Source organism: Sceloporus occidentalis, unplaced genomic scaffold (assembly GCF_023333645.1).
Source record: "Sceloporus occidentalis isolate IW3139 unplaced genomic scaffold, rSceOcc1.0.p SCAF_3, whole genome shotgun sequence".
Classification (NCBI taxonomy): Eukaryota; Metazoa; Chordata; class Lepidosauria; order Squamata; family Phrynosomatidae; genus Sceloporus; species Sceloporus occidentalis.
The window spans coordinates 199,281,926-199,309,900 of record NW_028316983.1 but is presented as its reverse complement, the minus strand read 5'-3'; the positions used below and the strand labels follow the sequence as shown (position 1 = coordinate 199,309,900).

The 27,975-nt window shown below is 38.3% G+C and overlaps 1 protein-coding gene across 1 annotated transcript in view; it reads right to left on the bottom strand.

Annotated features, from left to right (window-relative positions):
• The window catches only part of LOC149317321 (lipoxygenase homology domain-containing protein 1-like), a 235,837-nt gene extending 210,987 nt beyond the window's left edge, over positions 1–24,850 (bottom strand). The window contains exons 1-4 of the mRNA XM_089517319.1: positions 24,206–24,850; positions 21,130–21,301; positions 1,381–1,544; positions 754–840 (exon numbers count right to left, since the gene is read on the bottom strand). Coding sequence (XP_089373445.1) covers positions 754–840; positions 1,381–1,544; positions 21,130–21,301; positions 24,206–24,844 — 1,062 coding nt within the window. The 5' untranslated portion in view covers positions 24,845–24,850. The remainder of the gene's footprint in view (positions 1–753; positions 841–1,380; positions 1,545–21,129; positions 21,302–24,205) is intronic.
• Between the last annotated feature and the right edge of the window lie 3,125 nt (positions 24,851–27,975).

The window sequence follows — 27,975 nt, the reverse complement described above, 5'->3', positions numbered from 1 at the left end:
AGAGAAATCTATTCCAGAGTGAGATGTGTTCCACCAAAACTAATCCTACCCTAAGAGGAAGAGGAAGTTTATAAAAAAAAAATTTCCATGCTACAACTGTCACCCTTCATTGAATCTGAATAAAAGACAAAAATAGAGACTTAAGGTTTTCAGTAGGTGGCCTGAAAGGCAAAACTTTAGCATCCGTAAATAGTGGCCAGAAAAAAACATACTGCATCTTTTCTAAGGTAGAAATAAAATGAAAACCAATAATCAACCACAGTAATACAATGGCTAGAGGGATTAGTTAAACATAAGTTGCTCTTCTTATACTCCAGTATAAGTAGTGGAGTCTCCTTCCTTGGAAGTCTTCAAGCAGAGGCTGGATGGCCATCTGTCAGGGATGCTTTGATTGGGATTTCCTGCATGGCAGGGGGGTTGGACTGGATGGCCCCTGTGGTCTCTTCCAACTCTATGATTCTATGATTCTATTATTCTAGTATTCCACCTGATGCATTGGCTGTGTTGCTGATATGCTTAATTCTGGAAGTGTGGTACCTTTCAGAAATTTTTATTATAAATAAGCATCTTCTAACATTAAACACACAGCCATGTTTTTACTACAACACATTTTTTTCAGTCATGGAAATTTCTATTCCAGCATTGTACTCATGGAACAGGCAATGTGGGCATGGCTCACATTTTGATGGCATATCAAGTCTGTGCATTACTTTCTTCAGAAAAAAAGAGTTAGTTGACATTCAGATATCTCACCTCTTTGCAGTACCAAGCAGGAGTTTCTCCAGAGTTATTATGTCCTATTCGTATTTTGTATAGATCTCCTATGTCTTCTGTGTCAATCTATTCAAAAGCATAAAGGCAGAGATTTAGCTAGTTACATGAAAATAATAGTGTTCTAATGATTTCAGTTTTGATATATAAGAGATTTCAAATGCATTTCTACTTAGAATACTATTTAATTTTTATATAGTGGCTTCAGCTTGATCATACTGTGTACATAATGTAAACATGAAGGCTATGAACATAAGAAGTTTTTATTTGGAAAAAATCCAAACTAAATCAACATCTTCAACTTCTAAGCAGATTTATTTAGGATTTTAGCTAAAGTATGTTGAGTCTCAAGAAACCAACAGTAACAATTATTTATATTATAACTGTGTTATATATTCAATACAGTATATTCAAGCAACAAATCATAGGTTACAACTGAAAGCTAAGGGCAAATTGGCCATTTCTTCTATTGGCTGCAATGGATTAATTACATTTACAAATAGGCTACAAAAGACTGGTGGAGAAAATGTACACCATTTTTGTTTCTGTTGTTCCATTATTTTACATCCTATGGCATTGTAAAAAGAAAAGAAAAGCTTTGATACTTACAATGAATGTATCTGTATTTCCTCTTCTAAACATCTCTTTCTCCTCTCCATATAGAAAAATAGCTCCTGAATTACTTTGATCCCCATATAAAGTAATATATACTTGTGAGCTGGTACCTGCAGATGGCTGGTTACCAGTACAAACTGTTATCTTCCATTTCATAGCTTCAGAAACACAAAAGAGACAAAGGGTACAAAAACATATCCATAACTGTTAGGCATTTGGGTGTGTATTAAATATATGTCTTGATTTATGGTTACTTTTCTTCCTCACATCAATACTAAATAGTGCTGTAGTGGTAAAATTTGAGTGGCAAACCTAATAATAACAATTTTTATAGCTACACCTCCAAAAAGACTTTAAAAAGGGAAGAAATCATGTTGATGTGTATCTTTATGTATGTAGATGCATTCAGTCTGAAATCACATGTAACTATATTCAATAATTATGAAATCATTTCATAACCATGTGAGGAAAGAGTGCTCAGTCTGCCCCCTCCTTTGTCAATTTCCAAATGCAGAAAACAACAGTCTGAAGAAGAGAGCTTTCTCTGTGCATGGACAGTGCTTTATGACCAGAAACCTTAATATTCCCCTGGTAAAACAAAAATGATATACAGTGGGCCCTTGTTATAAGCTGGGGTTTGATTCCAAGATCCCCCGTGTATAACAAAATCTGTGTATGCTCAAGTCCCATTAAATATAATGACATAGCAAAATGGTGTCCCTTATAAAAATGGAAAATCAAGGTTTGATATTTGAAATTTATACTTTTTTTTTTTTTTGAACATTTTCAAATTGTGGATGCTTGAATCCGTGGATAAAAAATCTGTGTATAAGAAGAGCTGACTGTATGAATATATTCTGCCTTCATAATTCTGGCTTCACAACTGTTGTGGTCTCAGTACTAATTCATAACATCCATTCAAGCAGGGCTAGTCTCTGGTCATAATATAATGTCAAACATGTTGCTGTATTCAGCAGAAAAAAATAGATAAACTCAAATATTCCAAATCAGCATGGAGAAGAGGGAAAAATAAGCAGAGGGTTCATTGGGGACTTGACTCGCCATTTACATGAAAAACTATTCTTGCATACAATGAACATGGTTTTGGAGACTATCCCACTACCATCTGAACTTGATTCTTGCATTATGGGGGATTCAATGATAGGCTAATGGAGCCTTTGAAATTCTGAAAAGCCTAAGGCTTAGAGAGTCATATGACTGGTACCACCGGTGCTCCTTTGAAGTCCTAGTGAATAGATTGAATCAAGACCTGAACAGGGCTACTGACACAATCACTCCTAAATGTCCTCTCCAACCTGTTACTAATCAAGTCTGATGTTATAGAGGGGACCTCAGGGAGTTGAAATGAAAAAGACCATAACTAGAGCACAGATGATGAAAAATTTGACTTAGTATATATGGCAAGCCAAACTACAGAGAACAACTTTACTCCTATAAGGTAGCAATAGCGCAGCAAAGAAAGCTTTCTACTCTGCACGTATTGCATCTGAAAATTTGCATCCAGCCAAACAGTTTAGGGTGGTGAGAGGTTTAACTCTGGTACCTTCCCTCTTGAATCCAGTTCTAGAACCTCCAGCAGTTCACAGTGCTGCTTTTAATGAAATAAAATTGCTCAGATAAGAGCCGACTTAGGGGCGAAACAGACTACTCCAAAGGGGCAGCTTGAAGCCCCCCCGAGAAAGCCAGATTGGAGCCATGTCAACAGCAGGCAAAAACAAGCTTTCCCCACCCGACTGTGGCTTTACAGCACTCCTTCAATGTATGGCATCTAAATGCTGTGCCGCCAGATCACACAGACGTTGGCCCACATGTAGGCAACTGGGTAGCATCAAGCCAGCTTCCAGGTGGCTTCAGAGCATTCGGCATCAAAATGCTGCTCTCTGAAGCCACCTGGACGGCAGAGCAAAGGGGCGGTCTGTTGCATCCCTTAGATACTTTCATTGTAGTGGAAGTTGACAGTGGGGTGTCCAGTAACTCTGTCAGAATTATACTGGATCAGTTCCAATTGGTGAGTACCACTGAAGTGGAAAAGCTGCTGAAGCATGCAAGGAAGACCACTTATCCTTTTGATCCCTGGTGAAAGTGTCAAGTTTCTCTCTCTCTCTCTCTCTCTCTCTCTCTCTCTCTTGTTCTTGGTGTTAGGTTATTCTATTCAGTTTCCTAATTTTGAGAGCTAGCATGGCATAGTAGTTTGAGTGTTGGACCATGCCTCTGGATTCGAATCCCCATTCAGCCATGGACTCACTAGATGATCTTACGCAAGTTACACACTGTTCCTCAGAGGAAGACACAGAACTTTATCACACAGGCTCCAGGCACAGGATGAGAATGGGACAAAAGGGCCTGGAAGGGAACAGAACGAGTGGGGGTGCATTTTACTGCACACAAAGTCCCTCACTCGTTCTGTTCCCTTCCATTCCCAATCTGTCCTTAGAGGAGGAGATTTTTGAGAACTGTTTTGAACAGTTCTCAAAAATCGCCCTTTCTGGAACTGATGGGGAATGGATGGGGAATGGAACAGAATGAGTGAGTGATTTTGTGTGCAGTAAAATGCGTTCCCCACTCTTTCCACACTCGTTCCTGGCTCCTTCCACTCCGTTCTCATCCTGTGCCAGCAGCCTGTGGTGTGATAAAGTCCACAGATTAAACCCCCTCTGAACAAATCTTGCCAAGCAAACCCAATGATAGGTTCACCCTAAGGTCGCTATAGGTCAGAAATGACTTGGAGACATATGAGAAGTATTTTTGGATAAGCATAATTTTGTATCTACAGGTGGGGTGTTTTTTCCACTTCTAAACAGCCAGGCATGACAAAGTGTAAAGCCAGTTGTGAAATCCAGTGTGACAAAGAACAGTTGTTTGGCTTTAATGGAAGCAGAATAAGAGGAGCATCTCTGTCTCATCTAATCCTACCAGCCAGCAATGGGATTACAAATGAGTTATTATAGGGATAATTTACAGTTCAGCCACACTGGTGATTTCTGCTGACTTATTGTACCATTTAATATTGCTTCTTGCTATTTCTTGAATGCTTCTTGACACTTTCCCTTTCAAACACTTTTTGGGGCTTTCTTTTTAAAAAAAATCAAGAGAATGTGGTACAGTTTGGTTCATTTCTAGGTGTTTTTTTATTTTATTTTTTGCATTAACTGTGGATGTGCTCAACCCCCTGAAATGTCCCAGATGTATTGGCAGAGTTGCGGTCCTCCCACAAACCCCTTCTGTTTCTTTGCCCATCTGTTTTTATGGTTGGGTCTTTTTAAATGATTTCTCTCCAGTGGTAAATGGGAGAGATCATCCGGAGACATGGGGCGCGGGGTTATCAGTACGCTGATGACACCCAAATAATTTTCTCTATGTCCCCGACTGATTCAGTGACCAGGGATGGCATCTCTCATCTCGTTGCCTGTCTGGAGTCGGTAATGGGCTGGATGAGGGAAAACAGACTCAGTTTGAATCCAAAGAAAACGGAAGTGCTAGTGATAAGTTCTCTGGGCCCGGGCATGGCGGTGTTTCCACCTGTCCTGAACGGGATCACGCTTCCCGTGAAGGACTCTGTTCGCAGTCTGGGGGTGCTCCTTGACTCGTCACTCCACCTTACATCACAGGTGGATGCGACGGTCAGGAGCACATGTTATCAGCTTCGGTTGATACGCCAGCTGCGTCCCTACCTGGGCCGGGAGGACCTTGAAACGGTAGTACATGCTCTGGTAGCCTCTCGTTTGGATTTCTGCAATGCGCTCTACATGGGGCAACCCTTATACCATACCCGGAAGCTGCAATTGGTGCAGAATATGGCAGCAAGACTGGTCACTGGTGCTTCCAGGACCAGTCATATAACACCGGTCCTTAGAGACCTTCACTGGCTGCCTATTCGCTTCCAGGCGCAATACAAGGTGTTGGTTATTACCTATAAAGCCCTAAATGGCTTGGGTCCAGGGTACTTGGAGGACCGCCTCTCTCCATACAATCCGCCTCGCACACTCAGGTCAGCCGGGAAGCAATTGTTAAGGGTTCCAGAAGCCAGATATACTACCACCATCCAGAGGGCCTTTTCCACCTCGGCCCCCAAGCTCTGGAACTCGCTCCCCGGCAAGCTCCGCTCGGCCACCTCGCTGGACCAATTCAAGAAGGGGTTGAAGACATACTTGTTCCAGCAGGCATACCCCTGACCCCTGAAGTACTCCCCCCTCACCTCTCAACAGCATTGGAAGCTGGCTTGAGATTTTTTATTTGGGGGGGGGGGAATGTAACTGTGTTTTATCCTGTTTTTATTGTCAGTTTTTATTGTGGTGTGGATGCTTTTAACCATGTTGTTAAACCACCTTGATCTTTGGAAAGGCGGTATATAAATAAAATTTTAGTAGTAGTAGTAGTAGTAATTGTTCTATTCCTATGTTTGTTTTCCTAGAGAAGCTGCTCCCCTGACATGACCTCCATCACACAGAGCCAGGCTGGCATTGGGCAAAGATCTTTTTATTCTCTCAGGCCTTTGACTTTTAACTTGTGGCTTTTTACACTGGAAAGGATCTATTTTAATTCTTCATTTTTCCAATTATCCTTCCCTAGAATAGTTTCAGATTCTTGGGCTACATTGATCATTTAACTTCTGCTTTTAAAAACACTTAAAACAATGCTTTTAAACCATTGCTACTGCAGTAATTGTAAATGTCTTTATTTGTTTCAATGGTGTTTTATTAGTTTGATAAATGCAACAGATTTACCTCTGTGCCTACAGTAGCTGGTTGACATTATGCTTCGCATGACTGGATTAGATTGAGAATGTGAAAAAAGAAACATTTTAAGACCAGGAGTGGCAGTTTCAGTTTTAGTAATCTGAACAAAATGCTGAGGAAGGAAAGAGAAGGAAGGAGGATTTACAGAACAGGATTTATATGATTTGGGGGAAGAATATATGGCACTGAAAACACTGGAGGAGAAGGACATTTGTATGATGGGCTTGTCTCCACTGACAAAAAGAACATACTGACCTTGCAGTAGCCATGAGTCGGACACACGTTTTTTTGATTATTCATGGGGGAGTCACTGTGAATTCACAAGGAATGTGGTTCAGAGGGGGTTTGATCCAATTTCTTAAAAGCCACCTTTTACCTTGAACCTTTTCTAAGAATCCCAATTTTCCTGCATGTGGCTGGTGCTCTCAGGTGGCTTCAGTGTGGAGCTGTTGCAGGAGGAGTTTTTTTATGATTGGGACTGCTTGAGAAGCCTGGTCTGTGTCACCATGTGTTTCTACTTCAATGTATGTTCAGCCATGAGATCATTAGTGAGGGGCTAGATGAGACTACCCCTTCCCTCTTACTCCCTCCTCCAAACTGTAACATTTGTTTGTACTATTTTTACTCCTCTCTGATCTCCCCCCACCATTGTATCATCTTTGTTTTTGAATGGAATGAATGGAGTGCATGCATTCCTCCTCTGCTCACTGATCATTTGCTTGCTTACTTGTGCAGAGATCTCATTCACCCACTCCTCATCCCTCCATACATACATTACAGATCTCCTACAAGCAAGTAAGTGAATGATTGGGGGGCTGGTTGCACTAGTTTTCTAGGCAAGATTTGTTCAGAGGAGGTTTGCCATTGCCCTCCTCTGAGGCTGAGAGCATGTGACTTGCCCCAGATCACTCAGTGGGGCTTCATGGCCAATCTGGGAATTGATCCCTGGTCTCCAGAGTCGTAGCCCAAAATTTCAAGCCCCTATGACATGCTCCCCCCCCCATATATATATATATATATATATATATATATATATATATATTGAGAACCTCAGGTGTAGCATGCCTCACACATTAAATGAAATGCATAATCAGTTACACTGTACACCTACCTTGAGGGTTTGTTTGGAGACAAAGAATACCATTTATCCATAGCTACAGTATTGTACCTCAGTTGCATAAAAAAATGATCCTTACAGCTATTGAATGTACTCTTCTCGACCAAACAATATAGTGTAATAGAAAATCCCACAGACAGAACAATGGAAGATAATGTGGTATTTAGTGAACCTACAATCTTAAATGAGCCATGGTCAAGAACAACTTCCACCTGGCATACTTTTCAAGGGCCATGCTAAACCTCTTTGTTAATTCTGTTAAAATGCCTCCAGGAGAATTGTACTGGTAGTCCTCCTATTGATGTTACAGCTCCAGTATTTCTTACAATGGCCATTTGCTGTGGCGTACTAGGTTTTCAAATGTAAATAAATCAGTGTTAAATCAGTGGATGCTCAGAAGGAGACCAGGATTTTGAATCATGACTGTCTCTTCTGCTCTAATCGGAAGTTTCCATTCTCAGTTCTTGCTAAGCCATAGCAAAATTCCACTCTCTTTTATGTTTTTAAAACAGAGAGATTGTCCACTGTTATGGGGATATTTATTTTCATAACTGAAAAATAATATATCTGCATATGCAAAAATAGTGATGTATTCATTTGGGTCTCCCTAAGCATACTATCCTATAAAGCAGTGAAACTTTCACAGCTGACAACACACTTGTGAGCACATTCATGTTAAATATTATTCCTATCAGTTCTAATGACGCAGTATAGTCAACGTCTTCTATAAACATTGGTCTGGTAATAGTAAAATCGAAAACATGCTGAGCTATGAACTCTGAGTGGTACCTTTGGACTGGAAATGTTATCTGACTTCATTCTCCCTATATAAAGTGGAAAATTAACATCCAAGGGACAGATTAAATGAGCACTGTAAATTCAATTTTGTTATAGTTTTTTTCCCCTTGGAAAATATGCTTTAAAAATCAGTGTGACATGTTATTCATAACTGAAGCTTTCAAGCATAAGATAGTATAAGCTATGAAGTTACCAACTGTTGCTGTTACTATTTATGATGAAATAATTCATTAGGGAAGCTACAGTTAGGATGGCTCTTTCTTTCTTTGATTATTTTCAGTCAAAAATAGCTCTCAAAAGTCCTAACGAATATAACTTCAAATTAAAAACTCAGTTAAAACGTACAAGCATGTTAAAAAATATGATGTAAACTGGCAGATGAAAAGAAATACCATCCTCCTTAAATTAAAACTTAGCTGGATGCCAAACCCTCCACTAAATAAAATATTATTTCTCTGACAGTGAGAATAGGCAGGCTAGCATTGCTTGACAGGAGTTCCCAAGCCTGGGATCAGCCACCAGAGATGCCTTCTTGTATTTCCACAGAAATAAGTGCATAAAAATTTAAAGGTTATTTAGTGTTCTTCAGTGTTCTTCCATTTAACCATTCAATAATTGAGTGTTTTTGTTTTACTTTATTTCATTGTTCACAATATCAATATATTTTACAGAACACAAAAGTAAGAGTTATGATAAATATGGCTTCAAAACAGTATACCATGGTCAAGTATTTACAGAAAAACATAGCTGCCTTAAGAGTTTCAGAAAATGCAAACCAAGATCTAAGCTAGCTGCCTATAGTTACTACACTATAAGATAGCAATAGTCATATTAAAAAAAGCTCCAATAAAATTAGTAACAGAAGTGGTAATATTTATGATAGTTATATTCCTTGATCCAGAGTAACCTCAGAAATTGGGAATAGCCAATGCTGGAGTTTTTACTGAATTATTATGACAAAGAGCACTCTGGATTAGGGAAAAAAATATTAGTTTGGTTGTATGTGAATATGTAATTAGAGGCATTATTCTCCAGATTCTGTAAACCTTTTTTTGAACCATGCCTCTATGCATTTCCTAAGATCTCTGGTATACACGAATACTGATTCAAGAACTCTAAAATCATACATATTTATTTAGTCTACAACTGACATATTAATGCTTACCCATACCAATTAATACGTTATTATTTCTTCACTATTTCAGAGACACTTGTCCAGTCTGTACTCAGCTTTCACAGGGGTTAGGGGTACAGGATTCCCAAGAAGGTAGAAAACCATAAATATACAGTAAGCCCAATGTGTGTTTTTTTTAAAAAAAAAAAAAACGAGAAAACATTTCTCTAGGCATTTGTAGGTCTTCTGGTATGATTATAGTCCAGCAGATGTTGACCACAGAATCACAATGGTGGACCTACAAATGCCTAGAGAGAATATGTATTTTCAGTTGTGTATAGGGCAGCTGCAGAGGAGGAGGCAAATTTAGTAATCTGCAAATAATCACATCTGTGAATAACTAACCCACAAATGTGGAGGGACAACTGTACTTAACTTTACATAAAGGGATCCTGCAACACCTTTGAAACTAACTGGGAGAAAGCATTTGGTAGCATATGCTTTTACAGATTTAAGTCCACAAAAGCATATACTGCCAACTTCTTTCTTTCAATTAGACTCAAAGATGCTGCAAGATCCCTTTGCCTTTAAATTAATTTTACACAGTTTAATAAAACTAAAATATGCTTTATACAGATCTCCAAAATATGTTACTGAAAAAAATATAATTACAAAGAAATGGGTTTATATCCCAAAACATCCATTGAGGTTCTTAACAATCTTGACAGATAAAACATGAATATTTGCAACCTAGATAATTGATTATATACATTACATACATTAGCTCCATATGCCCATAGTACCACATGAATGAAAATGGTTACTACTTTTAACTACTGTATGGACCATAAGAATATAAAGTGGTAATCATTTGTGGTATGATAGAAGCCATTTGCAGGTGTCCAGACTGCCCACATGACAGCTTAACATAGCTGCAGGAAAAGTATGTTCCTATGTTTTTAGACTGTGGCACCACTGGCTATGTTGACTGGATCTGATGGGGGTTGTAGTCCACCAATATCTGGTAGGCTGCATTTTGCCCACATCAGTTTAAACTGAAGAAAGAACAGGGCTTGTGTACAAAATGCATTCCCAATATTTCCAGTCCTGCACACTCAGGGAAGATCTAAAGATTTCTCCATGTGTTCACTGAAACAGTGAACACATATTTAAAAAACAAACAAACTTCATAAATACCTTGCTCCATGTAGGAAGGATGAGGACTATGTGAGAACACTAGAACTACATGTTGTTTCTACACCTGTCCCAATTTTAACCCTCACACAACAGGCTGAACACCTACATAAGAATCATTCTTATATGTCATAAGAACAGTAAGAAATATCCAAAGTTAAAAGGTCCTTGATGACTTTCCTTCTGGATTAAAGGTAGATTGTTGCCTAAATCAGCAGTGGGAAGCCTGAAGCCCTCCAGATAGTGTTAGTCCTTAGGACTGGAGCGCAGCTTTGGCACAACTTCTGGCCTCTTAAGATGTGTATATCATTTAAACAGCATACCTCCAAAGTGACCCAAAGCAGCTTTATTTTGGCCTGTCTGTTCAGGCCCCAAGTCTCCATTTAAATCCACTTGCTTCTTTCTCTGGTCTATTTTTGCAAGCCCTGGCTTCCTATGGAAAAAACTCCTCATTTAAATAAACTTGCTTCTCTCTCGGGTCTGTTTTGCAAGACCTGGCTTCCTATGGAAACAAGTATCCATTTAAATCCACTTGCTTCTCTCTCGGGTCTATTTTGCAAGACCTGGCTTCCCTATGGGGGAAAAACTCTCCATTTAAATGCACTTGCTTCTCTCTCTGGACTGTTTTGAAAGGCCTGGCTTCCTATGGAAAAAACACTCCAATTAAATCCACTTGCTTCTCTCTCTGGTCTGTTTTGCAAGACCTGGTTTCCTATTTTAAAAAAAACTCTTCATTTAAAACCATCTCTACAGTCCCTTTTGCAAGACTTTGCTTCCTATGGGGGGAAAAACTCTCCTTTAAAACCATCTCTCTAGTCCATTTTGCAATCCACTTGCTTCCTTTCTCAATCTGATGTTAAAACCTCTCCTCCAGCACCTGGGAATCAGTTGGGAGAGGTCCAAAGAAGGAGAAGGAGGAACAGAAGTGGTATTTCCCCCTTTCAATCCTTCCTTATAGCCCCCTAAATTTTACCCTTGATTTATCCATGTGTCATAGCAAAATCCAGGATTTTGATCCTGAAACATTCCTTCGACTTATACATGAGATCGACTTGTACACGAGTATATACAGTATATATAACAAGCAGTTTTATTCACAAACCTATACATTAGTTAGTAGAACTACCATTTCCACTCTTTGTCAACTAATAGGTTATATGGTTCTGAAGGATTATTTTCAACTTTTATCTTAAAATTAGATATATATTTAGGCACAGTTAATAACACATCTTCTTACCAAGTAATATTGCTGGAGGGATGTAAAAAATTAGTTATAATAGTTACACATTTTTTTCAGAATATGTGGGGAAATAAGGAGAAAAACATACAAGAAAAATATAATTTTATAGAAAGAATCTTTCTACTGAAAAGCCACTAATAAGATATGCAGTTTATTCCGATACTTCAATCCATAAAAAGGATATCACTGTCATTGTTATAGATGTTTATATGCAATGCCATAGCATTCTTAACAAGTATTTTAGGAGTCTGAAGATTCATTTCCATGTTCCTCTTCTTTTACAGAAGAGAGAGTATCTTCTTTGGTACTGAGAGCATTTTCATCTTCCAAATTTACTGTTACATTCCAGTCAATATTATTTAAGAATATCCCCCGGTGGTAAAAAGTTTCACTTTCACAATCTTCTATTATATCTGGAAATGAAAGAGTCGATGTCTCTCCAGCAATTTGATTTATATTGCCTCTTGCGTTTTGGAATACAGACAAATTGTTATTCTGTTCTACTGTTATCTCACTGAGTGCTTCTTCAGTTGCATAATTTTCATGATTGTTGATCTCCTGTGGATTTACATCCATATTTTCTGTAATGGATAACTTCTTTGAGCCTTGGTTTCCTTTTAGTGATAAAAGTAACCTAAAATTATTGTCATTCATGAAATCTAAGGTATTGTCAGCATAAAACCTGTCAAAAATATTGTGTGCAATCTTATTAATGCCATTGTTTTTCAACTGTGCTTGATTTTTGTCAAGTCCAACTACATGTTTGCCTTGCCACATGACAAGTGAGGAATGCAGGAAGAAGTGTCGTCCCACTTGGTTCTCAACATCAGAGGCTTTTCGGTAAGCACACCCTCTGATTGCTTCATTAGTTGGCTTGATTATGGCTACCAATATGGGGCAATGTTGGCCACAAATAGCATGAAGTTTATCCAGGGAATCCTGATCCTCACGGCTATTTCTATTTGAATTAGCATTGCTATTTGGTTGGGTTTGAATTGGCTCATCGTTTAAAGACTGCTCTACAGGGTGCACCTTATTGTCAGGTAATCTGAACTCTACTGATGTAAAAGATGGGGGATTGGTATTCACTTCTGTACAAATTTGTGTGGAAGTTGTACATACCTTTCCTGTTGCCTCAAGAGGCAAAGTGCTGTCATTTTGGCTATTTTTGCTTTTTATACTTATATCATCAGGAAAGGGCTCTGAATCACTGTTATGGGGCATGTTGAAATAGTTGCATCCATTGCCACAAGGCTTAGCCATATCTTCAAGTTCAGAAGAGGATATTTCTTTGAGTGGTGGCCGTGTATCTAGACTGCCAAAATGTGAGTACGGAATGTCATCACTATGATTGTCAAACACAGTGTCAGTTGATGTATCTGTAGTGCCATACATTCCATTGTTCTCAGGAGGTGACCTCCTTATTAAATGGTTTTCCTTAAGCAGCCATTTTCCTTTCTCTATCAATACTCCCTCATCTTCAGGAATGGGTGCACTAGACCGAATGTCTCGATTTATGTATTGCACAGCATAATCACCATTATAATATGCTTCTTCCCCGTTGAGACTGAATTGAGGTGCTGGCAAGGTAGCATTTTCTTTTTCCCATGCTGAGTCAGCAATGTTTAAATCTTTTGGGATTTCATGTGAAACAAGAGAAGAAGACATGTTATCATTATTGTGTGCTTGACAAAATGAAGGAGCATTTTCCATTATTGTGTGGAAGGGTTCTCCAGTATCTTTCTCAAGCATTTGAGCCAAATAAGGGGGACCAGGTTTAGAAATGGCTTTTGAAGAAGCTTCTGCTCTGCCATAAAGCCTCTCAATAGTTCTTTTCACATACCCTTTGTTGTACTCTTTTTCATATATAGCTTCATCTGCACTTCCATTAGTCAAGTCACTAGAATGCTTAACGTTACAATCACTTTCATCAGTTTCTGGTCGATAATCTGATAAATCAGAAGTGACTGGGCTTTTCAAACATTTTTTAAATTCCAAAGAAGAATTTGAGTGGGACCCACCACATTCAAGTTCCTTTACTATCAGTTTTACTCTGGATGTCAGCTCCTCTTCACAGCCATCCACTGGAATTTGTTTGGATTCATAACAAAAAGATAATGGGGACTGCATTGATAATCGCTCTGAGGTTTCCTCAAAAATACCATTTTCCTCTAGTTCTTCTTCTATCAGATCTTCTAGCCTCTCACCACTTGTAGCATTTTCAGCAGCTGAAGGAAGAGTCCCATTTTCATTTTCATTTTTATAGAAAGATTCTGTGCATTCTTGCTCTTCTGTGCTCTTTAATTCCTTTTCATCAAATTCTGAAGTTTCTATCTCAAAAAAGTGGTCTTTATCATGAGAGGTAATGCTGTGACTGGTTGACTTAGGTTCCTCTGATATGTCTGATTCTTCATTATTATATGATGTGTCTGTGTGTTTTTCCTGAGATTCCTGCCATGAACTATCCTTATTTTCTTTTAATGAGTCCTCATTTGAAATAAGGCCTGAGTTATCTGACTGAGTATGGCCACACTCACCATGAACCTCTAAATCATTTAGATTTGAATTCTCTGCTGATAAAGATTTAATCTGCTCTTCACAAATTCTCTCTAACTGTTCAGATAACTTGTTTGCATCTACAACTTCTGAACTCATTACGATCTTGTTTAGATTTTCCTGTTCTTCAGTATCTGGCATATTTTTATTTTGAACGGGAGAAACATTTTCTTGACAATGCATTTGTTCCTGTTTTTCTGTTTGCTTCCCTGAGAATATTAAACAGTTGGCTGTGCAGTCCTGCATATTTGTAATACCATCATCAACTTTTTCATTAATTGCAACTTGTTTCAGATACTTAAGTAGTGTGAATATTTCAGAACACCTACAGGTAGTTTGCAAGATGTCATCTTTATTTACACTGGATAAACTTTCTTTCAGGTGCAGTAGAAGGAGCCAAGCTAGAAGGAGATTGGAAGAAGAACCGAGAAGTGAAGGAAGAGAAATATCTGTAAGACAACATGATTTTTTAATGCATCCAATATAGTTTTTTTCAGCATTGAGAATTGCTGATTTCAGTTCATGCAACAATGCACCACTCATACAGTCCTTCTCCACATCAGTTCCTGGAATGTTATTAATGGTTTGGGGATGAATTTGGGAAGCAATCTCAGCAATGTGACTTTGACCATCACCTTCTGTCAGAACCTTCTTTTTGTCATTTTCATGTATAATATTACACGAGGACAATTTTGTATTGTTTTGAATATCTAACTGTAATAAATACTTGGCTTCTTCTATTAAGCTTGCATCAGCATCTGTCAAACAACCAATGTGTTTTTCATATGCGTTTTTCAACTCTTTAACTGATTCTTCAACAGCCTCTATTTCACTGAGATTACTGGATTGTTTACCTTCAGTAATACTATTCTCATCTGAAAGACATACAGTCTGTCCTACTAATTCATTTTCTTTATCTAGAAAGGATTTGACATGCAGCTGTTGATTTTTTCTGTCATTAGAACTTATAGCAGCTAAATGCTGATCAGGCCTTACAGCATCAGGAAATATGTTCTCTAACCAGCTTTGGACATAGTTTTCAAGTGAATGTTCTGGCATCTCACCAGCAAAATCTGTATGCTTCAAAGCACCCAATGATCTATCATCCAATACCTCAGCTTCACTACCTTGAGCATTTTCAATTTTTTTGTTCTTTTTTGCTTTTTTATGTTTCATTGATAATTTGTGTGTCTGATTGGAAGTAATCTTTGCATTTTCTGTTTCTACATTTTGGCCATTTTCATCTGTTGTTGTGTCATGTAGAATTTCTTTATTATGTTCAATTTCATTGTTTGAGTGATTTTTAACTAACAGTATTTCTTCTGCTGCTTTTGTAGATTGTGGGAAATTATGTTTTTTGTCTGATTTGGCTTTTATCTTAGGCAACTGTCTGTTTTGATTTTTCTTTAGTTTAGAGAGTAATTCATTTGGTTGTGATTGTAGTGAAGCCTGGCTATGCAAATCATCTTTGGTGGTTACCTTTTCATTAGAACTGTCTGAATTGCCAACAGGAAATGCAAATACTATTTTATGAGTGGTGATTTGGGAAGAAGAATACTGTGGACTATGCCTTGATGGGTGTGTCTCAGTTGTCTGCCCATCATTCACAGCACTTGCTTCCACTGACACTTCATCCACATTCTGATGAGGACCTATGTCTTGTTCTGTGTTATGTGTAGAAGGTTTTCTCTTCTTCTTTTTCTTCTTCTTCTTCTTGCCACTGGAGGACACAGCTTGGCTTTCATCAGAGAGTTGTGTAGCTGTCATACCTTCAGCACTATCATTCTTGCCAGTGACAGAAGAAGGTTGTGCCACTGTTGGAGTGATTTGAGCACATTTGCATACTGATTCATTACTTTCAGGAGGGGATGGATATAGAGTCGCTTGAGAAGAATGCAGTTCTCTACACTGACTGCATATTATCTCTTCACTTTTTGAAGGAGACCATTCTGAATGGTTGTTGAAGAAACCTGGATTGCTTTCTATTGCATCACTTTGACTGGGCAAAGGCTGTCCAGGTTCATGATATGTCTTTAGAGAAGAGTGTGCATGACTGATATTAGAATCACATTCAGATGGTTTTCTGTTATATAATCCTTCTTCTAAAACTGATTTCTCCAAAATATTCTGTAATGACACATCCTCATCATGCTGACCTGAGGGCCTTCTAGTGGCTTTGGTCGACATTTCTTCCTCCATATGGTTATCCTGAGATTGCTTCACTACATGATCACTGTAAGCATCACTAACATTGGAATTAGTAACACTTGATGTTTGACTGCTAGCATGAGTAACTACACAATATTCAGATTTGGTTTCACCACTGTCCATTTCTTCACTATAAGAAAATTGTCCTACCAACCTCTTTTGGACTGCTTTATCTGATACCACAGTGACACTTTCAACCAGTGCCTTCTTTTGTCGGACTCTTCTAGGCCCAGGAGTAGGAGGTCTATAAAAATGAGGTTTGCAAAGATTATTATCTGACTGGCTCAAATCTATATTCATAGATGGATTCTGCCAGATGTCATATGTGCTACTTTCCATTCTGTCTGCCGAGTCTTGATTGATCACTTCTGTGATTATCTGCTGCATTGAGACATCATCTTTAACATGGCTAAAGTTCTCTTCAGGTTTTTTATATGTCAAAATATTTAATTCTGATGACTGATCTTCTGTAACCACTGCAGAGTTTCCAGCACGGCTAACACAAGTTGTCCATTTTATGGTTTCCTCCTCTTTTATATTGAATCGAACTTTCATCTCAACTGTCATACTGCCATCTTGATTAAGATGAACAGATTTTTCTATGTCATCTGCAGGTGGCACCACAGAGAAATCCTCACCAGTCTGTGAGTGATTTCCCAGCAAAGCCATGTCACTGTCAGGTATATAAGAAGATTCAGAATTGTTATCATTACTATAGCCTTTAGAAAAAGAAACAGAGAACATCTGTGATCTGGAGCTTGAATCTATTTGTGCACTCACTTCAAGCAATTTGTTGAAAGCATCCAAAGGACAAGATTAGTAGAAAGGTGAAGAAGACAGTCATCAGCCATCCAGGGAGAGCAGCAGCAGACAGACACAGCAAAGAAATAAGAAAAGAACACACACAAACACAAAGGACTGTTAGTACAAAAATATGGTATTGCAGGGAGCAATTATATAAAATATTGCTAATGAGAAGTCTGAGTATTATTACACTGAAATTTCTTTTTACTGTTTGGCAAAACACACACACATCAAATAGGTCGTTTGTTAACCTGTCCCATTAAAAAAAAGCAATCTAATAACATTTGAAAGTCTCAACAAATTGGTATAAACATTTATGGACTACCGCCCATTTTAGTAATGCATCATGTAAAATGAGCTGCAGTCCGTGAAAATGTATGAAAAATAAAACATACTAGTTTTTAGGATGTCACTAGCATGGTGTAGTGGTTTGAGCATTGGATTACAACTCTGGAGGCCAGGGTTCAATTCCCTGCTTGGCCATAAACCCACTGGGTGACCTTGAGCAAGTCACATGCTCTCAGCCTTAAGGAAAGGCAATAGCAAACCTATGAACAAATTTTGCCAATAAATTTTGGCAACCATCTATACTCTGCACACTCTTAAGTGGGAGCATCTGAAGCACCAGGACAATGTTCTCAATTTCTTATCATGCCAGGTTTTTTTTTTCCAAATTATATATATTTAAAGTTTTATTTTGTACAATTTACTCAAGGTTAGTTAAACCAAAGTGCAATTAAAATCTGATTAGGTATGTAATGGAATACTGAATGAGTTAATGTGGATATTACTTTCCATCATGCCCATTTGGGTTTGCTCCTTTATAAATGTGTTTAGACTGTGAATCCGAAAGTTTTATTTAAACCAAATTGGCTAACCACAGCCAGAAACAAAACCAAAGTACTCTCTTTTTTTTTAAAGCTTTGCCACAGCATTCTTCAGGCTTTTACACAGAAGATGTTCAGAAGATGTAGTGCAATCACTAAGTCCCTCGTGGTCTGCTTCTTTATGTAACCATGTGCATTAGACTCCCACAGTCAGCTTTGAAATCTAGCATAATGTATTTTGCACCTTTTGGCTGGTCTAATAAAGGTATCACTATGATGTCTATTTTGGGTTGTTGATTACATCGGATCAATGGAAAAAGAAATTAATAATAGGTTTTGGAAACTGCATTGTGAGAATGGAGGAGGACAGGTTTCTCAGTGGAGGGTGTTGGTTCTCAGGGAGGCTCTGAGTTCATAGAATCATTGAGTTGAAAGAGATCACTAGGGCCATCCAGTCCAATCCCCTGCCATGCAGGAACTCACAATCAAACCCAACAGATGTTTAAAGACCTCCAAAGAAGGAGACTCCATTTATCTCTATGACAGTGTGTGTTCCACTGTCGAACAGCTCTTACTGTCAGGAAGTTTCCTTCTATTGTTTAGATGGAATATCTTTTTCTCTAGCTTGCATCCATTGTTCTGTGCCCTATTGTCTGGAGCAGCAGAAAACAAGCTTGCTCCATCCTAAATATGACATCCCTTTAAATAGTTAAACAAGGCTATCATATCGCTTCTTAACCTTCACTTCTCCAAGCTAAACATACCCAGCTCCCTAAGTCATTCCTCAGAGAATTTGAAGTTCCTATGAAGTTCCACTGAAGTTCCTTTCTGAACTTTGAAGGTGCTGGGGCTGTTTATGAGATAGGATCACTGTCTTGCTTCCTAGAGGTCAGACTAAACACCAAAACCAGCAGATTCCACAAAGGTTCATTTTAGTTAAAAGATGGGGTTCAGCCAAAAATAGTAGTAGTAGTAGTTGTTGTTGTTGTTGTTGTTGTTATTACACTTATGTGCCACGTGATATGGCCTGTGCCCAAACCTAGTCATCTAAACTCAGGTGCTGTGAAAAATGCTATCCTGTCACCAGCACTGAAATAATATTATGGATGAGGAATGTGGCCTGTTGTCTTCTCCTTTGTCTCAGGCAGTAACATGTATGGTCCTAGCCTTGTTTAAAAACAACACAGTAAAGTTTCTAGAGCACTTGCATTAATGTGCTTCCTATTATTCACTACAGGAGTAGTACTACAGAAATCAAAATTGCTTGAAGTTTCCAAACAATCATTGTATATAATCCAGTGTAGTCTAGACTTCCTGTTATTAAAATATATTCATGTCTGTGAAAGCTTAAACTGCAATGAGCTTGTTAGTGATTATTCTACAACCAGATTCTGTGGTTTTAGTAGTAGAAGTATGAATGTTTAGTTATTAAAACGCTATTAACATGCTTCATATACAAAAAAAGCCAGGCAACAGTACAATTACAGAACCAGCAGCAATAAATCAACCATTTAAGAGTGTAAAGGCAAGAATTAATTTCATGCTATGCTAATCAAGCTCATGCTAACTCAGAGTGAAAAGGAAGACTTTAGTACACTGGGTTTTCCCTATGAGGTTGATGTTGCAGGCAGGAAACCTAGTGTATGGAATTACCGTCTGCTTCGAAGTAGAGAACTGTTGCCCTGAGTTAACATGCTTGGAACTTGGCTTCTATATGTCTAATGGGGGGATGTTCAAAATAGTAGAAATGGTAGGAATCTTACCTCTGTTCCATTTGCCCCTGCCCACAAACTCTTAGCTTTGACTATTGCTGGACTATCCTACCCAAGGCCCTTCCTTTTGATTCATATCTATTATTTATTTATTTACTTACTTACTTATTATAGACTGAGGTTTATTTTAAGATGTTAGTCATCTCTGTGTTACAGTGAACTCAAACAGAGCAGATAAACTAAGGAACAGGAACATGGGGCCATGCATTATAGTCTTTCCCTGTGCCCCATTATATACCATCTTCCTACTCAGTTCATGGCTTTATTATGTTGACTGGTAAAATCTAAAGAGGAGCTCTACTTGTGTCTGCTTCACATTAATAAAATGCTTCATGATTGGAGCCCCTCGTTTATCATGGTATTCATTTTCAAAGTATTCATTTACTAAGACAACAATTGGGACAAAGTGAATAAAGTGCAGACTTCCCCCCTCCCCTGTGTTCAGTCTGGCTCACCCCCCACATTTCATGTATTTTATCAATAGAAAAGGTTTATCAATATAAAAGCCAGCCACATATATATCAACTGTGGGAATCGTGCAGTTTTACAGATGTTGTTGGACTGTAACTCCCAGCATTATACACCACTGGCTATGTCAGTTGGGGTTGCTGGGAAAAGCAGTCCAAAAACATCTGGAGTGCCACACATTTCCCACTCCTGATGTACATAAAGGAACAATACTCAGTGAACTTCAAAACATGGTTATCAATTTCCCTACATACTCCAAATGCATGCATAACAGCTTAGTTTTAAAATAAATTTGAGCTTTTACCACATAATTATGGATTTCATTCATAGCTATGTTTATAAATGAAATGTGGTCAAAGGCAATGAAATCTTTCATCAAAACAGGAATTGCAGGGACCTGGTAGTGCTTACTATTTTATAAGCATATCTTACCTACTCTTTTGACACTTTCCTTGGGTTCTTTCCTTTCCAACCTTTGTGAGAATTTGGCAAGGGAATTTACATGACATTTTAATGCCCTAGTGGTGTATAGTGACTCTATTGTGTTTTACTATTTCATTTAACAGAATAAAAGGGATAAGCTACAAAAACATTTTGTCAAAGAAAAGGAGCAAATGGTACTTTTTGCCCTAAGTCAAATCAAGGTCTATCAAGTTATTTTGGCACCTGTGACAGAAAAATCACACAAGTTCCTCACTTCCTTCTTGTCATTAAAAATACAATAATTATATGTTAAATAGTCAGAAGCTTTTGCCCTTTCTTGATGCTCAAAATGTAGTGACTGGCACAGCCCTCTCACACTGCTGAATTGTAGGGCTGGCTCTACAGAACAGTAACAATGAGAGGGGGGAGTTACTTAAGAAAGAAAAGTACGAACAGGAGACTTACTTTTTCTGCTCTCTGACTTGGCATTGGTTCTGGGGTATACACGATTGGAGGAGCCAGGCAGTTTACCAGGTAATGAGTACCTATGAGGATCATAATTCCCTGCTTTGAAAGGTTCTCTCCCTGCTGCAACAACAGCTCCAGAACACAGAACCAAAGCTTGAAGGTTGGAGACCTAGAAGAGAAACAACATACAAGGTTCTTTGCTATGGGAAGAAAAGAAGAGTTCTTTGGATCTGGATTTAGAGTAAAAACATTGATTTTATTAGCATTTGACAGTTTCAGAAACTATTGAGTTTGTTCTTGTTTTTAGCTGCCCTTCTGTCAACCTAGACTCATGGTGACCCTGCATATGAGACATGGCCAAGCCCCCCTATCCTCCACTGCCCTGCTCAGGTCTCCTAGATTCAGGCCCATGACCTCCCTGATTAAGTCTCTGTATATATTTGTATTATTATTATTATCTGTATTATATTTGTATTATTTTAACTGTTAGAAGCTGCTTTGATTGTTTCTTACAAATAAGCAGGATACAAATTAAAATTTTATTTTATTATTATTTTATCTTGTGTGTGATATTTCTCTCTTTTTGCTGTCTTCTACCTTTCCTAACATTGTTGTTTTTTCCAGTAATTCATGCCTTCTCATGATGTGGCCAAAGTACATGAGCCTCAGCTCAATCATCTTGGCTTCCAGTGAGAGTTCAGAGTCACAGTTGATCTGTTCATTTGTCATTTTGGCTGTCCACGGTATACTCAGCACACTTCTCCAATGCCACATCTCAAATGAGTTTATTTTCTTCTTATCCACTTACTTGACTGTCTACCTCTCACAGCCATACATGGTAATGGAGAATATGATGTACTGGACAATTCTAGCTTTAGTGTTCAGTTGTACAGTGCACCCTTCCCTTACACGGGGATCCATTCATGACCCCCCCCCCACGTAAGGGAAAAAATGCGTATGCTCGAGCCCCATTAGAAGTCATGGGGCTCATGCACATGGTGCTCCACAAGCACACACCCCATTACTTCTTCTGGGATGCAAGAAGAGGGTTTTTTTTAATTAAATTAAATTTTATTAGTTTATTAGAGCTCTTCTCCTATTTCAATGTAAATACAACTGAATTAAAATTTTTAGTTTTTAAAGAAATTAACTCAAAATGTTAACCCTTATCAACTAATATCCCCATTTCTGTACCCATATGCAAAAATAGTAACTATCTGAGCCTGTTTTTTGTTTTGTTAAACCTGTTAGGGCTTTTTAACATGGCATTGCATGTAACTGTAGAGGGCCTCAAGAGTTCACCACAGAAGATACCCATGTTCTTGACAGAAAATGAGGGGGTTATGCTTCATAAGGAAACTAAAAATAGTATAGGTCTTGAAGGGATTGTGCCTTGGCTTGCACATGTCACAAGATTGAGGCCACTCCTGTGGCTACCCTGGATTAAGCTCCTTAGTAAGCATGAGCACACTCTAGAAGTAGAACAGGAAGATGTAGTTTAAGAGCAAGCTTGCTCTTCACAAAAAGAAGGATTTAAATTCCCCTCACTTCCACTTCTGTGTCTCTAAGGTTTCCATGGATTTCTTTAACATCAAGATCTCTTCTCGGGTTTCAATAAATACAGAGGCAACATAAGTCTGCTCTCTGAAATGTAAAATACCAGAATGCCAGACCATTGTTCTTGACCATTGTGATAAACTGTTGACTAATAGGGAAAACATGTTATATGGCTTTTTCATGTGTGAAAACTAAGATGCTAAGTGCATTAGAAGCTGTGTAAAAGCAGACATAATAGAAATAAAAGATGGATTTACATACAACTGTACCTCAGTTGTAGTATCTGAATTACAGGAAGCAATATGAAGGGCCTCTGATCTCTTACTGGTTGAGATACTTCCCTTCAATACTGTTGTATGGATGTAAATCTTCATTTATTTACAGTGGGCCCTTGGCATCCACTAAGGTTTGGTTCCAGAATTCTCTGTGGATATCAAAATCTGTGGATGCTAAAGTCCCATTATGTATAATGACATAGTAAAATGGTGTCCCTTATTTTTAAAAATAGCAAAATCAAAGTTTGCTTTTTGGATTCTTAAAAAAAATATTTTCAAGATGTGGATAGTGGAATCCTTGGATGCAGAATCTGTGGATAAGGACTGTAATTCTTGCATGCCAGAACAAATAATTTCAAATATTTTCTCCCCAGTACATGTGGATTTTTCAATGATTTTTTTTTAACTCCTGGGGGCATCTTTGCAAACAAAAAGAGTTTGGAGCAACCTCCCTTTTTGGTTAAAAAGAATCCAACACTTGGGTGCACAAAACAGGATAATTTGGGAAGCAAATTAAAGATCTGTGCATATGTAATTTTCATCAAAACCAGTCTGAAAGTATAGGAAATTCAATGGTTGTTGACCATTTTCTCAGTGGGACATCTTGGTGTGTTGAAATACCTTTTCCCATTGAAGAAAAGAACATTTATGGATATCCCTAGCAGAGGAATAGTTTGGCTAAAAACCTAAAGGAAGTCAAAAGTTGGGCTTAAGGATCTCATTAAAGACCCCTTATCTCCTCTCCTCCATTTCTAATTATTGTCCACTTAATGAGTCACAGAAAGTTGATTCACAATTAACAATAAGTCAGAATACTTCAGAATTCTAGTTTATTGGAAATGAACAAGCATCCCTGTATGGAGTCCCTCCATCCCAGTTAGTGCCTCCCGGTAGTGGAAGAAAATAAGCAAACCAGGGAATTTCTTACCATGATTTGTTTGTTGTGTTGTCCAAACTGAGATGTCTGGTTGGTTGCTCTCTTAACAAGCCAATGACATAAGTAAAGAATGAACTCTTGTGCACAGAATCCAGAAGGTATAAAGAGTTGTGTGACAGTAACTCTCCTCAACTCTGTTTGATGTGATAGGGATGTCCTAGCTGTGCTATTAAATTTCATATTGTCAAACTCATGTGAGCATTTGATGTTGCAACCAAGTATAAACCAGCTGTGAGAAATCTTCCCACTGCCATTACCTCTACCAAAATTGACAAATATTTCTGATATTTTTCACTATTCTTACCTTTCTCCCATCAGTAGTATATAATTTCACGACTGGATACTGCATTAATTCACTGATGTGCTCCAGAAAGGCCTCAAAGTTTTGTGTGTTCTTCTTGCCTAAGACAACCGTGCGTCGAATTCTTACACTGCCATTTTTGAAAACCAGCAGTTTCTTAGGAGTGCTTAATTTGACTGTGCTCTGGAATGCACTGCGGTCCCCTTCTCTAGCTAGCTGTCCAGCCCGTCGGCGAGCACTGATTGGTCTGCTGTTCTGCCATGGCAATGGCTTTTTACTGGCCATTTCCAGGTTAATGGGCTTGATTTTTCTTTGTTGGGAACAGATGTATGATTTTCCATCTTCAAGGTCTTCCAGGTTATTGATGCTGTGTATTCCCCGTGGTGTAGTGATATTCCTCACCCCAAAAGGCAGTGGTACTCTTTTTGACAAGTTGTCAAGCAAGGCATCGAATGATTTGAAAGAACGGTTATTGACAACCATTTTGACCCCATTAAATTGAGGGTCTCCACTCTTGTAAAAGCAGACTCTCTTGGCCACAACAGGTTCTGTGACATTGAAAGGCCGTGCAGACAAAGACTGTTCACTTTCTGAAGTGTGGTGCTGAATCACCGAATAGTTGGTTGATGGTGTTTCACTCATTTTGACGGCAATCTGGAATAATGAGGCAGAAGTAAATGTTCTCTCTCATGATAACAACAATAATGCAGTCCTCATTTCTGTAAAGTCACAAAGGAGATTTTAACAAAAGCAACAGCCGTAAATCTTGCCAAAAATCAATGGCTTAAATAGGTCCATGCTGTTATCTCTAAATTCCACAAAGACTGGTAGGATTAAGCCAACAAAGCTTTGCTTGGAAATATGTGCAGAATTCTCCAATGTATTTTCATATATCTTATCATTTTGGTACAACAGAACTTTTTACTTAGCAAAGAGTACTTTGTCACACCAGAATAGTAATTAGGTGGTTTTTGTTTCATTGATGAATGTAATGGCAACATATTGTATTTTTATATTGCAGATACATACAGAGGAATGTTTTTTTTTTGTCTGGGGTGATCCAAAGTACAAGTCAAAGATTAACAAAGTAAAAATGAGGCAAAATCCAGACAGAAATTCTGTTATGTTCTTACACAGTTCCCTTTATTTCCAATGTGGTTTGTGTAAGACTACTTTCTGCTTGATTATGATTTCATGCACATCAATTTTATCACAGAACTGATGCTGTTGGTTTTATTTAATTATTTATCCATCTATTTATTCATTCATTTAAACATTTATATTCTATCTTGTATCTAAAGATCTCAGGGTGGTATACAATGAAATCAACAGAATCAGGGTTAACAGTATAAACAATAAAATGATTTTAAAATGCTAGAAATATGTTAAACATTTCAACAAGTTAAAAATGGACAGATTAAAATAAGTTAAAATACATTTTAAAAATGCAAAACTATGCACATGTATGAATCTGTATAAAACCAGTTAAGCTCCAGCGTCTTTTATAAAGAGCCATGTTTTCACTTGGCACCAAGATGACAGTAAAATAGGTGTCAATTGGGCCTCCAAGCAGAAGGTATAACTGGGGTGCCACTGCAGAGAAGGCCCTCTGTGTGCCTTCAGTCAATTTACAGAGACTGTATCATAGGATTTTCTTGTCAAGGTTTTATTCAGAGGTTTGTCATTGCTTTCCTCTAAGACTGTGATTTGTCCAGGGTCACCCAGTAGGTTTCCATGGCTGAATCCATAGTCCTAGCCAACACTTAAACTAATACACCATGCTGGTTTTCACCACATAGTGGCTCCTTAGTAAATGCAATACACAAGGCAACTCTACAAAGATTGACAAGCCAATACTATGCATGTCTATTATCATAAGTAATATGGAAGTTCAATGGAAGTAATTCCTAGGGAAGTGCAGCCTAACTCAGCTAGGACATGAGGTAGAAGGAACTAATGGATTGCATGTTCTAACACCAAGCTGGTAAGACTCCAAGACATCAAAAACAAATGTTATTCCTTCACAAACTCTAGCCAATCATTCAGGATAAGGTCTGACAAATACAGGAACCTTAGTCCACTTAATACTATACAGCTGGAAACAAAGCAGCTTTGGTTTAAGGGGACATCACACCACAGGATTATATTTATTTATGAATTTTTTTACTGCTTGTTCCTGTGTGCCTTCATGCTATTTCCAACTTATGACAACCTTAAGGTGAATCTATCATGGGGTTTTCTTGGCAAGATTTATTTATAGGGTTTGCCATTACCTTCCTGTGGGACTGAGAGACTGTGACTTGCCCAATAAGTTTCTTTGGCTGAGCACGGATTTGACCCCTGGTTTCCCAAATTCCTAGTCCAACACTTAAAGCAATGCACCATGCTGGCTCTCAATATTTATTGATGCACACCATACCAATATTTTTGGTTATAAGTATCGAGTAGTGTGCATCAATAAAACATAAAATATATCCAGTACTTAAATTAATATCCACTCTTTGCTGAACAGCCATGGACTAAAGAAAAAAGACACAAAAATTGGGTTTAATTTTTTTCACTGTATATAAACTAGTACAGATTGAATATCTTTCATCCAGATATTGGAAATCCAAAATGCTCTAAAATATGAAATGATCTAGCTCAAAATTCATACACAATATTACTTAAAATATGTGTATAAAATTACCTCCAAGCTATGTGTATAAGGTGTATATGAAACATAAATGAATTTAGTTTCTAGACTTTGGTCCTATCTTCAAGATGTCTCATTAATTATAGTTGGCTCTTCTCTTCCATGGATTAGAGCATTTGCAGACAGCCCTGCCCTGTTCTACCCAATGGTGTTGTGTGCATACGGCTGTGCCAACTCAGTCGCATGCATGTCACATCACCACTGGGAACAGTGCAGTGGTGTGCATTTTGCTATCCACGAAGGTCCAGAATAGAACCCCCATGGATACGAAGAGCTGACAGTATATGTGAATATTACAAAATTTTAAAAAATGAAATCCAAAATACTTCCGTTACTAAGCCTTTTGGATAAGGGAGATTCAACCTGTAACTCATTTAACTTAAACCTCTGAGTTGTGAAAAAGTGGGAAGGAACTTAGTGCAAGAGCAGCTGGAGCAGGTGGTCAATCCCAGACCTCTTCCCCAGCTTTCTCTGGGCAAAACACCTGAGCCACAAGGAGAACCGAAAAGCTTGGTTCCTTCCTGGCCAGCCCATTACTCGAAGGCCAACCTAGCAATCAACCTCCAAGTCACATGATTTAAAATGAGGGCTAAACCCCCCAGGCCTTTCCCCACCCTCCACCCAGCTTTTCATGAGTTAAAGGGCATCTTCAGAGTCCTCTCTTTCATCAAATAGGTGCCATAAATGTGCACCAATGTCCTACTTTCTACTCCCACTGGATATGGGGTTTCATAATTAATATCTAGCATTGAGCATGTTTTGAGAGGTCACAATGACCTGCAGGAGTACATGTGTAAATAGTCATGCTGACCAGAGAACATGTGTGAGACCTAGATACAATGAAATGTGTTTGCTGAGCATTACACACACACACTCCAGGCTCTTTGAATTTCCTCTTGCAATGGAGACAAAGAGAGTCACATCATAAAACAATCAGAGACAATACCCTTCACCTCAACTCCTGACATTTTCCTATTCACCCTTCCTGACTGTCAATCCAGGGACTGTCTCAAATCTAACCAATGTTTTGTCACTTGTATATGGCTAGAGCCATCAGCCATTCTGGATACCTTTTTTC